Source organism: Synchiropus splendidus, chromosome 7, assembly GCF_027744825.2.
Source record: "Synchiropus splendidus isolate RoL2022-P1 chromosome 7, RoL_Sspl_1.0, whole genome shotgun sequence".
In the NCBI taxonomy this organism is placed as follows: Eukaryota; Metazoa; Chordata; class Actinopteri; order Syngnathiformes; family Callionymidae; genus Synchiropus; species Synchiropus splendidus.
The window spans coordinates 14,093,951-14,110,716 of NC_071340.1; the positions used below are offsets into that span (position 1 = coordinate 14,093,951).

At 43.3% G+C, this 16,766-nt stretch overlaps 2 protein-coding genes across 5 annotated transcripts in view; one reads left to right on the top strand and one right to left on the bottom strand.

Annotated features, from left to right (window-relative positions):
• cdk7 (cyclin-dependent kinase 7) overlaps nt 1-16,766 on the bottom strand; it is a 59,711-nt gene that overhangs the window by 3,529 nt on the left and 39,416 nt on the right. For 2 of the 4 annotated variants that reach the window (XM_053869678.1, XM_053869680.1), the window contains exons 3-4: nt 236-295; nt 126-159 (exon numbers count right to left, since the gene is read on the bottom strand). In XM_053869678.1, coding sequence (XP_053725653.1) covers nt 126-159; nt 236-295 — 94 coding nt within the window. Of the gene's footprint in view, nt 1-125; nt 160-235; nt 296-484; nt 602-10,267; nt 10,429-16,766 lie in introns of those variants that run through there. The other 2 variants (XM_053869676.1, XM_053869677.1) reach the window with 2 other exon arrangements.
• Nucleotides 9,790-16,766, top strand: part of setbp1 (SET binding protein 1) — a 32,687-nt gene continuing 25,710 nt past the window's right edge. The window contains exon 1 of the mRNA XM_053869675.1: nt 9,790-10,503. The gene's annotated coding sequence lies outside the window, so the exon portion shown is untranslated. The remainder of the gene's footprint in view (nt 10,504-16,766) is intronic.

Below are 16,766 nucleotides of genomic sequence, written 5' to 3' on the forward strand. Positions count from 1 at the left end.
AACCCTCTCCATGTAGTTAAGGAAGCTTGTAGTCAGATCTAAAAATAATGTTATGAATCGTTGAGTCTCGTGCTTTTGTAGTCTAAGGGAGAGGTGTGGAAATCTCTGGATCAGTCCCAACCTACCATCTTGAGCTTCGGTTCTATGGCCAACTTTAATCTGGGAAATGAAAACATAGCCATTTAAATGGTAGTTGGCAAGTAGTTGCAAGACTTCAGCTAGTGTGAGATTTTACCTTTTTAATCGCAACAATTGTGTTTGTAGTCTTGTCTCTCGCTTTGTACACAGTAGCAAACTACAGAGAAGAAAGAAAGAGAGATTAAAAAAAATCACTTCATTCCTTTTTCAAACCACATGCACTAGCAACGCTTTGTTGACATTTGCAACCTGCTAAAGCTAATTAGCTCCACGCGAGACAGTAGACGAGGCCTGCAGGGCTCACAGACAACTGCAACATCCGGAAACATATCATCCTCGTCAATACCTGTCCTTCTCCTAAAAAATCCAGTTTTTCATATCGCTTGGCTCTTGACTTCACATCCATTGTTTCTGTCAACTGCTGCAAGAGAAGCGACAGCGACCTTCAACTACTACTTCCGGGTCAGAGCAGACTTTTAATTGTGCAACACCACCACCTACCGACAGAGGGAAAAAAAAGGCCTGGGTCGTCATGACGTTTCCATAGATATGTATATAAGAAATTCTGAAGGAAAAAGAAAACCCCAGTTGCATTATTGTATATATATATATATATATATATATATATATATATATATATATATATATATATATATATATGTATGTATGTATATGCAACTGGGGTTTTCTTTTTCCTTCAGAATTTCTTTCTTCTACTGTATAATGGGACACAAACAAAGCATGCTGAAAATATATTCTTAACCAGCAATTGTATTATAGGTGTGGACTCGCAAACTTTATAGCCGTGGACTTGATGTCTGTTTCTGTGGCGCTGTGAGCACCGCAAATCAAACGGTCCAAAAAAGTTGAGCTACAGTTTGTTTATGAGATGCCATAAAGTGGATGGATACATAAAGGAATAAAAATATATCGTTTCAATCAAAGATGGTTGATGTGTTGTGAATAACGTATTCTATATCGACACATATATACATTTATTTACAAATAACACATCATTATAAGAATCATGCCATAGTCTCAAGTGTTTCTCGAACCAAAACTTGAAGTAAGATAGATCTATTTATATAAAGTGAAGACTATTTAACTGAGTGTTTTGCGTTCAGTTATAGCTGCTCATCGTAAGCAAACAAAAAAAAACAATAACCAAGCCATACGGACACATATTATGGCAACACAAACAGCTATTTATATTTTTAAGTGTGGATGGATGTATTCTCATCCAAATTTGATATTTGTAGCTTCCATACATGTTCCGTTTCTTTTCACCACTTAGCAGTTTGACATCTGTCTCGGGGGAATCTCTGTCAACGAGTGAGGGTTTTTAATGCATGCACTGCTGAACACGTCACTACATCCCCTCCCAAACCATGGTAAATGCCCTCACATCCCGCAGGATTAGCCACGCTCCTCTCTCTTGACCACCCTCACTTTCTTGCTCTCAAACAGACACACACATGAAGGCGCAAACCGACTTCCATTTTCATGTTAAGTTTGACAAGAGAAGTGTGAAGGATCAGCAGGCCTAATACACATTCTGCCATCAGATGTATGCACATCCATATCTGACAGCCCACAGATGTGACTGGCAGAAGCGTATGTGCTCATGCATCCATGCAGAGAGAAGAGAAGACATCGACAAGCGGTGGTGTAGAACATTACTGTCCAGCAGTGGACATAACTCAGGTTCAGTTACATCAGTGGCTCTAAAACAAATGTGACACATTGATGTCCTCCTCTAATTCTGAGATGATTTGAGGGCATTCGCCCGCTCGTTCCTTTAAGCCTTTGTCTACCGCCTTGGATGAGGAACGCGGGCGCTGAGTTATGGAGGTTTAAGTGATTCAGGTGGCGTTTATACAGTTTGTCGCAGTAAATCTCACAGCACCAGGAGTAACATTATGCACAATAACTCACTCAGGTTGCATGTCACGTTAGCAGATGGGCAAATGTGTGTGTGTGTGTGTGTGTACTTCAGTTTGACAGGCAGAAGAGTGAAACCACAAAGCTGTTTATCAAACTCATAGGAAGTGGGTGTTTGTGCGAGGACAAGTCACATCACCACATCCTGCTGCTGGGAAACAGCTCTCGACCAAAATGTGTTCTTGTTATGTACAGAAGAAAACAACTGCAGTACAGAAGTGTTATTTAATGCGCCTGTGTGAAGGATGTGGCCTGCGCGTGACTGTCCGCAGACGGAACAACAGCTACAATCTGAAGTGTGGAGCCACACAGAGGCTGAGCCTTAAAGCATTGAGATATTAGTGTGGCACATAAAATTAATCCATTTTAACATCATGCTCCAAAACGTGCCCTTCTGATAAGTTAAATATGATGACAAGTTCATTCTCTTTTTGCACAGGACGAAAAAAGGAGCTTGGCTTTCGGCTAAAAAAAACAAAACACATAAAAACAGGAGCTTAATGAGGGAACTGGATGAACCAGTCTTAATGATCGATGATATTGAATTGTGACATTGAAGGAGGATCCCTTTCACTTTCAGTTTGTCACTGTCGTGCATGCAGAGCTCACACCTAGCTGCTCGTCCACAGCTGTAACAGGATGTTGTTGTGCCCTTGTCGAGATCTGACGGGTGACAGTCATGTGAACCAATTACCACATATGAGCTCCGTCAGACAAGGGATGGTAAGGTGCTAAAATTTCATATTGCAGCTATTCTGACTTCACTGTCACCTCCTAGCATTTTAACTGTCAGATGTTAATAATCATCATCATCATCACTTCTGCAGGGAAAGACTCTCTTAGTAAATGTAATCTTACACAGTAAATATTTTTCCAAACACCACTTGCTCATTGCACCCAATGTGTTTAAAGTGAGAAAAGTGAGGTAACTTTTAAAAATTCTGTGCTCTATTAAAGAGCTATAGAAGCATTATATTTTCTATATGTAGGTTAGTTTACTATACACTTGCTGGTTAAGTTGCATGGTGGTGAAGTAGATGACTCATTTGATTCAACATGTTTCCGGCCTTCGTAGTGACACCCCTTTACCTACGGCCACGTAGGCTGGAGGTGGGCCCACGTGGGGCCCATGTGGGCCCTGTGTGGGCCCCAGGTGGGACCCATGTACAATGGACATTGGATTGCGCATGTGGGGGCCATGTGGGCTCGGGGTGGGCTCGAAGAGGGCTAGAAGTGGGCTAGTCCATGTGGGGGCCATGTGCCAATGACTTTCTCTTCCTCTATATAGCTTTTCGCAGAAAGCATAGCAGCTTTCAAGAAACCTGAGCCAGCATTAGACATTCACGTCTGCCTCAGTGCTAACAAACAACCATTCACACGTATACCAGAAACATGTAAGTGTGAATGCAAGTGTTAATGAGGTGACATGGAGCAACTGATTTTGTGAAGTGTGATGACCAGTTGAACACAAAAGCAACACAAATTCGGAAAATCCTTGTAGCCTGTTATTGATTTTACACCCAAAAGTGACAGATCAGTGGTAATGCGGGAGATAACATGAAACACTACAGGCACCAAGAGGCAGGTGAAATGGTCAAGAGTAGAGGGGGCAGACTGATCCAGACCAGAAGTGTGACCAGCTGAGAGGACAGTTCATGTCTAAAGGTCAAATAAAATGAAAGGGAAGGACGTTTTACTAAGAGGATGGGAAATCAGGCAGGGAGGTTTCGGAAGCTACGGCAGACCTCATTCAGGTGTACACGACACGAAAGAAGAAGAGCTTAGAAACTGTTAAAGACCAATACTACTTTGAGATGTCTTATTTGTGGTCTGAAAAATCTGATCTTGTGCTTATCTACTCTGGCTTTTGCTTCAAAATATTGAAGCAAAAGTAACATGAGCATCATCACAACATTATTTATTTTCTTGTACATGTTTACTTTGCTCCTAATACTTTGTTTTTCAATTATACATATTTTAACAGATAAACTAAGACAGTAGAAGAGAAAAGATAAACAGATTTAAAAGCCTTTGATTGGTGTAGAACAGCAGTGAGTTATGATATTGTTGGTTTCTGTGCCGGCAGATGTGTTTGTTCACAGCTGTCTCCCCGCAGCAGCAGTAAATCAGCGGTGTTTTTGCACGACTTGAACACGAGCGTGTCTGATTGCTCGGCTCAAAGAGAGAAAAACATGGCGATCATTTTCTATAAGTAGGTGGAGGATGGAAGGGTGGTGAATCTTAGGATCGTCAACAGACACCACAGAGTGTTAAGTCAAGTGAGTTACAAGTAAGAGCTGTGTTTCACGTTGCCATAGAAACCACCTAGAGACGCTACTTCATTCCAGTGTAATCTTCACAGATGTTGCGCTATTTAAGGGCCTAGATAAAGCAATGAAGGCACAATGTTGAATCCATTACGTGTCCTCAGTGATCAAACAAGGAGAAAACCAAAAAGTGTTATTATGGCATGGAAATATATATTTATGTGCTCATATATAATTTTATTTCATGTACATTTACATACATTATCTGCAGAACAAAGCAAACATAAACATGACAAAAAGGCACTTCAACATTTTTTTTCCTGAATACATTTTCTTCTTATTATTATTTTCTTTTTGAGGGACAAGAAATACGGTTACATTTAGTGTTACTCATAAAAAAAACTTTTTTTTTTTAGCAATTAAATATTTAGCTATTGGGGATGAAAAACAAAAACAGGAAAAAAAAATGTGGACCTAAAAAAGGAGTTTTATTTAGAATACAAATGGGAATGAATGATGAAAAAAGTGCAAGGTCAGTTTGTTTGCGCTCAGCAAATAAACCGACCTTGCACTTTTTTCATGCATTTCATACGCCTGGTTTAAAAAGCGAAATTTCAAACATAAAATATACATCACAAATGCTGCACAGTTTTGTTTATCTCAATTCTGTTCTTCTTGCAAAAAAAGAAGATGCACAGCTGTGGAGAGTTAGCGGGATGCAAAGCACCTGTGGTGATGTGGCACACTGTCCTTGAGCAGGACTCTTAATATTTCATTTCCTTAATACCATGAGGTGAGATGAGTTTTTAACGCTTAAGTGGTTTTATTTTCATTCAAGAATTCACACGAACTTGACTCCGAATGCCTGTTATTAAAGGCCTGTCAGTGGAAAACATCCCCAGTGCAAGTCACTGCCAGTCCCACAATGCATTACAACAGCTGAAGCTTTGAACAGCGAACCATCAAATGGATTAAACTCGGTCAGTTTCAGAAAACTGTTGACCTTTCCTGACCCCCCTGCAATCCTGCAATTTCAGATTTTATTTTTTATTTTGCCCTTTTCAGTCCAGGATTAATTCACATCTGATCTGACCCCCAGGTCAGACAGAAGCGCTGACACTGGCGTCTAATAGCCACAACAACTGCACTACGGTGTGGAGTGTCCCGGGGCAGGTAAGTGAAGGAAGAGAAAAGATGACTGGTTTTATCAGCGCGCATCAGGAGCGGCAGATAAACCCAGCGGGGTCTTCTCCAAGAAGTCGTTTACTTCATTAACCCAGCCAGATCACTGAGGCCTCAGTAATCAACCTTGTCACACGTCCCATTAACTTCTCACTCTATCAGCAGGCCCTTGCTGCTGCTTCCACACATCCCCTCCACTGTCACGCACATGCACATTGCCGCTCTCGCATGCAAGACACGCTTTATCACACACAATTGCATTTTTCTCCCGCTTGTTCTCCTGCACTCTCAGCGGCTGCGCCCCCTCCCCACCTGAGCTCAGCCCATTAGCTCTGTCAGTCCCAGGGGTCGGTGGGCTCTGATGGACCCTCTGCTGCCCTCTGAGATTAGTGGACTCCCTAAGAAAAGCCTCTCATTGATTGGACCTAAGTCTCTGCTGCTCACAATGTCAGCTGAAGGTTAACATGATGGCTCTCCGCGCTTCCTCTACTGCCACAGTGGAGGGCTGAAGCTTTGTTATGAATATACAGTAAGTGGGCGGCTGATGTCTCTGCCGACTCCACCAGTTATTTTATTCATAAACAGGTTATAATTGACATTCACCTCCAGGGTTTACAATGCTCCTCATCTCTACTTCCCCTCCTCTGTGGTCAAAACAAGGCATTCATTGCTCCAGTTTTACTTTATCTGCAGGTTGCAATAACCCCACAAAGATGCACTCAATTCTCATTTCTCTACATGAAAATGCACATTTTATAGTACTGAGAAAATGTAGTTTGAAAGCTCCAAAGTTGCAGAAAAAATATATGATGGAGGACATTGGTCATTTTGTTCCAGAAAAAAAGAGCTGAGGTTCCTTGCTAGGTTCCTTGTCTGATCTAGACATCTAGACACCGACTAAAAAGAGCTTAAAGACTGGGGAAACAAGCTGCCAAAATTATATATATATATATGATATATATATAGGATGGGAATGTTTGCCATCGTGGAGAACAGATCCCGTCACAATGACAGAAGTCAGTTCAAGTGGCTGGGGCAACTTGTCAGGATGCATCAGACAGCACGCCAAACTAAGAGAGGACAAAAGCAGGTTTCTAGACAGAGGTAAATCTCAGCCTCTTGGCTTCAGCTGCTGCGCCCAAACTTGGATGAGTTGAAGAAAGTGTATGCATATGGATGGAGCTAATTGTGCTTAAAATGTTGCTTTATTTTTGGAACTAATACTCCAAGGGACACATGCATAATATAGACTGTAATGGAGAGATACACATTTTAAATCTTATGCTTAACAATGACTAATCTAATACAAACATTCTGCATTTGAATCTGTTTATTTTATTTTTTTTTCTTCATTTCATTAATATTTATTTTTGTCCTCACAAAGCAGGGAGAGGAAGCAGCTACAATCTGACCCACTTGAGGTAATCAAGATCTCCCACAGAAAAAGGCAGAGCAAGATGAAGGAATGAGGGCAGCGCTCGGTCTGTAGAGGAGGGAGTCATATCACTGGATTGATCTTTTCATGCTGAACTTGATGAGCATGAATGATGCACCAGATTTCTTGTAGAAGTGAATAGGAGATGAAAAGATGATCTGCTTATTTGGATCTTTCAGGCAGGAACATTGCCCCGCACTGCTGTCTCTTTCCTCCCCATCATGATTCAATATTTACAGTTAAAGCTGCAAAACTGCTCCCTCTTGGCTGCCAGTATCTGGTATCCATGGCAACAGATTTAAGAACAGAGTGCTGTCTGGACGCGTCCGTGTGTCTGTGTGATTTTCTGTTTACTGATATACTGCGATTGATTGGTTGTTGAGGAGCAGCTGTTGACCCTTCACTCTCCGGGGTCTCTTTGTGTTCTTGCGCACATCCTCAAATCAATAGAGAGCAGAGATAGGATGCACACACACACACACACACAGCAGCAGCAGCGGAGTGACAACAAGGCTGCCGCACCACAGGAAGGGCCCGGGTCACAATCTCACCGGAGGCATTTTCTGTGAGCTGTTTCACATATTCAACCTTGCCTGACTGTCCACCAGTCCCATATTAGCCCCTGTTCACAATGCTGAATCCTGAGTCCATCCTTCACCTTCTCAACCTGGTACTAGGTTAAGACCAAGAGGGGACTCACAGCTTTTTTTTCTTCTATGGTTTACCTGCATGACTGAAATGTGCTGTTGATTCTTTAGACAAATCGAAACCAAATGTGTCTGTTCCAAAAAGGATTAATAAAATAATCAAAATTATAAATTTATAAGACGGAAGACTGGCCAAAGACATGTGACTCATATAACAAATGACTGTCCTTATCTGCTATCAGTTGGATGTGGATCCCGCTGCCATGCCTTTAATAACTACATTCATGAGATCACTCCAATAATGTATCAAGGATAGTTTTTGGTGTGCAGCTTTCAGGAGGATACATGATTAATACTTCAGTCAGTGTTAGGGTTAGAACATAAGAGAATGTATAAAATAGGTAAAGTCAGTACAAATTTAAAGTCAAGGTATTGGTCATTTTTCATAAAGACTGTTTTGAAGGCAAAAGATGAAACAATATAGGTGTGCGGCGATACTGAATAGGTTTGTAATTCCAAGTTAGACAATGCTCAAACCTGTGGTGTTACCAGGCCCCAGGAGGCCCCTGAGACACACAATGGACCATGTCTGATATATAATGTACAAGGATGAGCAGGCAAGATTTTCAAATGCCCTTGTTGCTAAGGAGGTTTCTCAAAAGAACATTGCATGTTTACATGCCACTGAGCAGAGTCTCAAGCATTACAGCACATCATGAAATACCTAACATTCGTTCCTCCGCTGTCACACACACACGCGCACATACATACTCCAGGACTGAGTAACAACTGCGAGGCACATAAAGGTCGTCATTTGCATCACTTGTTAATGTTAAAGAATGTTCTCCACATAATGAAGGTCAAGTTTCGCATGGAAACATGACCTATGAGATAACGGAACAAGTGCTTTCCATTCTGATGCATTTTGACATCTCACTGAGGAACCATTGGCACACAGACCCAGGCTTCACTCTGACTTCCCTCGCCTACACGCCTTGTGTTTATTGGACGATCTTACATTTCACTGAACACGTGTTAGTGTTATGAGGACTCAATTATCCCAGTTCAATAGCCAGTTCACTGGCAGTTAGCAGCTATAACAATCATAGTAAAATAAGGGTTTCAACCTCATGCTATTAATGTCTACCTCTGACTGGCAGCAGGATTTCAAGCGACAACTTAATAGGTTGTCATAAAAATTATGCATTTTCCACTTTCTAAATATGGTTTTCATGTTAATGTGTGTGAGGTTGCCTGTTCAGACTCATTATCCATAAACGAGTCAGAGAGAGGAATTCACAGCTTACATGCCGATATGTCCACCTCAGTTACTGACACTTTGTTCAGACAAAATGAAAATAAGTTTCATCATGCATTTAATACGTGTGTGAATCGTTTCCTAATTTCTTTGCATTGTAGGATTTTACTCCATAAACATTATAGATTTCTGACCTTCATTCTATGACGATAAAGCTTATTTTGGAACACAGGATTAAAAGAAGGAAGCTTGATGTTTCGGCTGAGTGCTAGAATAGAAAAAGAAAAGTCGCCTATTGCACCTTCTTTGTCAAAAATAAATTGTCTAGCAAGTTATTTTTGTAATTTTGTTTGATGAACAAAATGTATTTATGCAACTTTTTACCTACTGCTTAATTCTCCTCACCTTTGACCATGAAGATTAGGTCTCGAGTGGAAGAACAGGTTCAAGGACATTCATAGAAGGCAACTGGTGCCAGCATAGAGACATGGAAGCTGACTGATGCGAGACTTGGAGTAGAACCACCGCTGATCCAGAAGTGTCCTTCAAGCACCTCATTAGGATCTTCTTCCATTAAGCAGAAGGAGATCAATAATCTTTAATTTGGCTTCCGAACACCCTTGGTGGAGCTGGAGAGTCTGGGTTAAGGCAAATCTGGTCCACCAAGCAACAGATACATGATTTTACAGGAGCGAGATTCAGTCTATAAAATAATCCTCTTAAACAGATAGGTTTACTTTATCGATCCCACGCTGGGAAATTACAATTTCAGCGCAGAAAAGATCCTATCTCACACAGGGTGCGGGGGGAGGTTGTGTAGAGACTCGCAGGGCGTGTGAGCCACCAGGTGGAGGCGATGTCGCTCCGCCTCCTCGGCTCTCCTCGCCTCTGCTCCGTCTCAGCGCTCAGTGTGCAGGCGGAGATCATCATAAGCAGACACCAGGCTCCAGGACCTGACATTCACCGATCGGGAAAAGCAGAGCGAGAACAGGGAGAGCGAGAGAGGAGTGAGAGAGAGAGAGAGAGAGAGACCGAGGGCTTTTTCCACTGCGAGCCGAGCGACTCGATCCGCGACTGCGGTTCCTCCGACACTGACGGCTAAAAGCGCGGTCTTGTGGCTGACGTTTCCCTGTTGGATTGTAGTGTTGGACGTCGGATGCGGGCTTGTTTTGACTAGAGCGACACCCTCCCTCCTCCCCAGACCTAGCGGATTTGCGAGGGATCTAATCGCTGCGTGCAAGCTTCCCCGACTGTCCGGTGATCTTGCGCGGCTCCGGAGTCGAGCTCTGCACCGCCGAGGCGCCTCACCACCAGCAAACCTTCCCGAGATCCGATTTCTCCGAAGAACAACCGGGACATAAGCGTTTTTGATTGGATCCCCCCCCTACCGTGCCGCTACCTTGTTGGAGTCGTCGGATCGGGTGTAAATCCTATTTTGTTTTTCCTCTTCAGAGGCTCGTTGACGCCATTTTCCTCGAGGTTTTCTGTCAAAAACAACCACCAACATTCCGAAGCCGCTTGACAGCTCGCCGGGAGGCTGTCATCCCATCCGTCGCCTGAGTAAAATGTTTCTAAATGGATCGTAAATGATCGTGATCAAATATTTACGCAAGTGTGTGACAACATCAGACATGGGTAAGTAGCCTCGGCTGACTGGCCACATTCCACACCTGAATGCACCTCTGCGTGTTTATGGCCGTTGTGCGTGTCACACACACCACAAATGCAGGTTAGAATAACGCTCGATGAGAAGTGTCTAGTCGAGTCGGGTGCCAACACATTTGCTTAACCTCCTAACGGTGGCTGCATCTCTGTTCATTACACCTTAGCAAGATCCAATTAAGTCAATGGGATTAAGTGACCACTAGACACTGATCGTGGACCCGCTCCACTTGTGTTGCTCACTTCCTACTTGACATGTTTGCGGTGCTGGAGGGCACTTCCTGCATCTTCACTGACATTGAACACTTCATCACATAGCATCACTGCCATGACCTGCAGGGGAGCTAGATGGAGGAGGATGTGTGTTTGTTGGGGCGTTGAGCCTTTGAACCAAGGAGTTTTAGTGCTCTCTTTTTCTCCTTCCAATTTAGAAGCTGCATGTAATTGAATTAGGAATAGCAGCTTGCAGCTCCCCAAGGGTGATGGTGCTCATCGTGTTTTTGCTGAGGAGCTGAAGGAGTCTGCAACTTCACTGGTAGTTTGCTCTATCATGGAGAACTGTTCTGATGTGACTTTAGACTGAATCAGGTGTTGGAGGTCCATTTCTCTCACTCCATTTGTGCATGTGACTTGACCCTGATGCAAGCGTGAGGCGATGTAACAGCACACATATGAAGAAACAAATGACTAATCTAATTGGGTGATGAAATGGATTGAAACATGCAGACAGCTTTCAGAATCTGTTGCTTCACATGTTCACATGACATCTGTCACCACGTGGGATTTGACCAGCCCATTTGAGATCATTGGGTTACGATGAGAGCAGCTCAAAAGCAATGCACCGGCCGTGTGTCTGACTGATGTCATGAGCAGGCTATATATTAGATGGACTGTAAAGGTGGGATTATGGTGGCCAGTAAAAATCGTCTGTCCTAGGGACTATAGTCACAAAGAAAGAAGAAAAGAAAGAAATTTTTAGGTATCCATGGTTCCCCTACATATTTCAAAGACCATCCGATTTAGGCAAACACCTTAACGGTACATTTCCGCCACACGCAGGGGTTACACTGGTTGTGATGGGAGGCCAAAATATTAGCAGGGAGTCCCTCTTCTCAGCCACCATTAATGCTCCGGGTTAACGGGTCACAGGAAATTCTCTTGGCGCATTTAATTGATTCAGACTTCGACTTATTTTTTTATGCTCGGGGTAAACGTCTTGGATTGCGTACTCATACACCTTCAAACTGAACACAGCACAACTGGAACGCACAAACCGCACCTTCGCTGACAGTGCAACCCATTCTGTCCGCATTGTGACACCTATCTTTATGCTTACTAGTGATTGGTTAAAACATTGTTTCGAAGTAGAGCAATAACTATGAAGCAAAATCGTCTGGAGTCGCACCTCTGTGACAGTCATAGCAGAACTGTGTCAGTCCCACAGTCCCATTAGTCGACGTTTCCAACACTAAGCAACGCGCTAATAAACCGTGAACAGCCAGTGACATAAACATAAAGAAACAGTTGAGTCAATATCACTCTGGCAGGAACAACTCTATATGCTATCAAACAGATAAAATATGCATAGCTGTCTATCTTCCTTCAGCTGAGACGCAGTCAATCCTCAAGCAAGCGCAACACCAGAAAACAATCGAGCAACATGACTTGAAGCTAACTTGAATTACAAGCACAGTTCCATGTGATGATCAATAGCTCTATCTCTGCTTACTCAGCAATTGTAAAGTAACCACAGGGCAATACGGTAAATTAAGAATAGCTTATATCCACTCGGGTATTTTGCCTCCAGTGGCTGTCGTAAAAGGTGCAAAGCAGTTGCTTTTTCAAGCATCAACAAGAAAAATGGTCTGCGTGAAGAGTTTGGTTGATCTGGTGCATTTCAAACACAAATCTAGACCAATGTTGGTAGGATAAAGAGACTGTTCAAAGCACATTTTGCTAAAAAGGGAAGTGGTCGCTTAAAGTTACACGTGTAGCTGCTTAGATAGTGAGATGCTTAGATGTGAGATGGTGTCACATAAGATAAAATAGCCACTGACAAGTAAGACTGTCCAAAAATGCGAAAACAAAGACAACTGCAGGCAGTCATTTAAGATTGTATTGGTTAAGCTCCATTCACTGTCGAAGAAAACCCAATTCAAATGGAATATTATGAGGAAAAGATTGAATGTCAGACTATATGCAAACTGTGTGTTTTGTTTCGCTGATCATTCTTGCTAAAATCCCCTCGGTGTGGTCACAGATGTCAGCTCCTGGAGCGTAGTGCATCGAGATCTTTCACGTGAAACTAGTGATTAAGTCAGTTTGGGTCTCATATGTCTCAACTGGTGTTCAAGATGTTGTGGTTGAAAGTCATCTATCCATGGTGGGCTGTTTAGAGGGGGATGAGAACCGAAGTGTACCACTGGCAAGTCAGTAATCCTGCAACTGACAGACATCTGGGTTCAAACCACAAGATCCAGAAGATTAATAGATAAACCTGAAAGAGAACGTGTGGAAACGCTCTCGGGCTTGAAGATAAATAGGTTTAAGAGCCTGGAAATGAACAGGGGAAAGAGGAGAAGGGCATCAGTGGAGAGGCGATTGTCAGAGAAGTGCTTGACTAGGTGGAAAGAAATGGACTTGCGAGATTGATAATTGAGGTGACTCAGACTTGGATTGAACCATCGATCCTCTCTTGTTAACAGGTCTTCCCAGAGCAGAGCAGCCCATCGGCTGTGGCTTGTGCTGTGAAAGTATGAAGCAGACTGGTAAAAGCTCTATTAGGTAATGAGATGCCCATGCCACCTTTTAAAATGAAAGCATGAGAAATCGATTAGGTGCATCCCCCTCTTGGGTTGGATACCACGGGTCGAAATAGGATCAAGCAAGTGGGAGGAGGGAATGTGAACGCCGTCCAAGGACAAATCTAACTGATGGCAGGCTCTTTTAGGAAAATATCAACACCTTTTTGGAAGAGCTCACAGAGCGGTATGAGAGAGAGGGAATGGGAGGGAAAAAAGGGAAGAGGTAGCATACAAGGGAGGGGGAAGAACAGAGGTTTGGGGGGTGAGGAGAGCGAAGAAGACAGTTGGGGAATAGCAGAGGTGTTTTTGCTGACAGCCATTTTGTAGCTTCTGCTGCAGTTAAAATGGTTTAACATTCATCTTCTGTTAGGCGAAAATGCCTTTAGTGCTACCTAACATATGGCTCGTTCAGGGGCAGCGTGGCTTTAAGCGCGCACACACACGCGAGATCAGCTTCAAGACCATCATTTTCTATTATGGTCTGCCCACACATGGCACTTTATGATCATCCTCCTAGCAGAACACATGCTGCTGCCATCCCTGAATGTGAACTGAATGCAGAACACTCTTCATGCTACATTCCCTGACCATTTATCCATGCAGAGCCCCTTCCTCTTCATTAACCTCAAAATAAGTGTTTTTACCCTTCTCGTGAAAAGCAGTCCGCAATAAAGAGGGAGCTGTAGATGTTCTCGACATTTAAGTGGCCGGTGGGTTGGGCAGGATAATCAGGATGTAGTGTGTTAAATTTAACAAACACCTTATTTGCACAAACCTGAAGCAGCGCATTCAAAAGAAGAAGCATAAGTTGCACTGTGCTAGTTTGAACTAGAGTTGGAATGAGAGAAAGAAGATGTGAGATGATGACATTGGAACTCATTTGAATGTTGCACCCGGGTGTAAAGTGTCATCATGAAATAGAAAGACACAAGTGCAAAATGAGAGTGGCAGGCGGGCCGAGGTACTCGACTGCAGCAAGGCATGGTCTGGACTCAACACTCTCATCGTATAAAAAGCGAAGAAAAGACTTCACCTTGTGCAATCACACATGTGCTGGTGGGCTATTTGTGAGTCCACCTCAGGCTGTGGAGCTGCCGGGTATGCAGCCTTAAAAGGTTGTGTTCTGCTGCCATCAGTCGCTCTCTGCAGTCTCTCTGTTTGGCTTTTTCCTCACCCAAACACTGCTTCAGCCCCTGTTTTGTCTGCTCATCTTTATCACTCGCTATCTCTGCCCTGTCAATCTGTATTCTGTTATCAAAGCTTTATCATAATTGTTTTCGGAGACACAGGCAGAAGAGGAAGAGAGCCTCCTTCGCAGTGTTTTCACATCCAGCGCAGGGAATAACCTTATGCTGTTTGAGTGAGGCGCTGAAAAGCCCTGGCAGTTTTGAGAACATAATAAAGCTATTTATGCAGCACGTCTGGCCTCTTACAATCAGCCTGCTGTCTGAGGCTGGTTGAGGTGTGTGTGCGTTAGTGTGTTTTTGTGCGAGAAAGAGAGGGGAGACAGCAAAAGCTTAGCCTCAGCCAGGGAGGCCCGACGAGGGGGTCAGTCTTACACAAACTCTCAGCCAGTCTGCCAGTAACAGAGAACCAACAGAGCTTAGGGCAGCGAGCAGTGGGGGAGGAGAGGTAGTCGTGACCCAGCTAAGTAGTTTACACTGCGATTGCCCAAAGTGAAGTTCGCCTCATGTATGACACCATTTTTGCTGTGAAGCGCTGCACACTTGGTCTCTTTTGATGTTTCTCAGTTCAAGTGTTCATGTGGGATGTTGTGGTTGGCAGTTGTCCCTTTTTCCTGTGATTGTCCCGGGTCACATGACAGACTGGGTGGCTTTCACACATGCCATGAGGGCGAGTCACCGGGCTGACATTAGGAACACGAAGGCTCCCAGAGGATCATGTGGGAGCGACCAATGTGTGTGAAGTCAGTGTTAGCTGATCTTCCGAGCTTTGGATTATTGAAGTTTATTAGGGAGGGCAGTGAGGTGCTAACTTGGAAAGATGACTGCAGATCATCTGGGGAGTTTAACTGGCAGTAGAAAGTATATTGAAGTAGAGTTTAGCGTATCAGAGTGCAGTGTGAGTAGGAACTATTTCAGCACTGCTCAACATAAAGTTCTCACTATTGAGAGTCGTGTGAAGGAAACTACACACTGCTGAATGCTTCATGCTGAAATAAATACTGGGGTAATAACTATTGGCAAACTGTGGCGTTGAGAAGTAGAGTAGTTGAAAGATAGTAACATATGTCTCAAGGGTGCTTTTCCTTGAGCACAAATATAATATCTTAACATATTTCATACTTTTGCTAGATCTAACAGCTTGTAATGTATACTTCATTGTTTTTGTTAAGTGAAAGGGCAATCACTTGAGCCATGGTCTGGAAATCAGGCATAAAATAAAATAGTCAAAATGGTCGATCCTAAATACCCGCGCGAGTGCTATTAAATCAATCATTAAGACACAAAAATGAAAACGCTTGTTTTATGGAAATGCATTCAGCTCAGAGAGTTAGACTCGGTGGGTGTTAAAATACTGCTGCGGATTATGAACAGTCAATCACACTGTAAGCATGTGCTTTGTGTCCTGTTGAGTATTACGGTGGAGATCAGCTGTTAGTACAGCAGCGTGGGCTGGTACGAAGAAAAGACTCACACTGGAATCTAGGTGTAGCAGGTGGGCAGGATTCGAACAGCGCTTTTGTTTTAATAGCCCTTTAAATTGCGGTCTACTTTGGGTTGACATCAGCTTGAATGGTGTCAGACTGAGCTGTCTGTGAGACAGCATTCCCCGCTTCCAGCTCAGTCATGCCTCATGTCATATTGACTGATGGGATTCCCCGGAGATGTAGTGTGTAGTGAAGGCCAGTGTTTGTTTTGGTTGCTTTCCATCGGTGTAAGCGTATACATGCGGGTGCTTCAATATGTATCCTGTATCCAGGCCGGTGTATATAAAGACCCTGAAGTAACTTAAACGCTTTGAGGAAAAGAATAAAACGCTGCCTTTGCTAGAGAAGCAACAAGAGTGGAGACGTAAACTCTTACGGCAACACTGTCATTTGTGCGGGGGTTTATGTGGAGCATGGTGTGTCTTCTGCTTGTACATAGAAATCCCAATCCATGTGTGTGAAACAGTTCAGACGCAGTTTTTTTCCAGACCAGCTCGTAAAGCACATCTGGTAAAAGAATTTAGATTCCTTCCCTCCTTCTCTCTCTGCCACCTTCCCTTTCCCCTGTGTCAACCCCCCTCCACCTCTGCTCTGGCGAAATGAAAAGGAAAGAAAAAAAACAGAAGTCAGCGTCTTTCGTCTTTTTTTTTTTTTTTTTTTTTCATCCATGTGTCCTCAGGGTAACTTCACCCTCCTTTTACAGCTGAGAAGAAGAATGTCTTATTTTGGGCTGATCATTAGTGTGTGCATTGCTTTGGTTA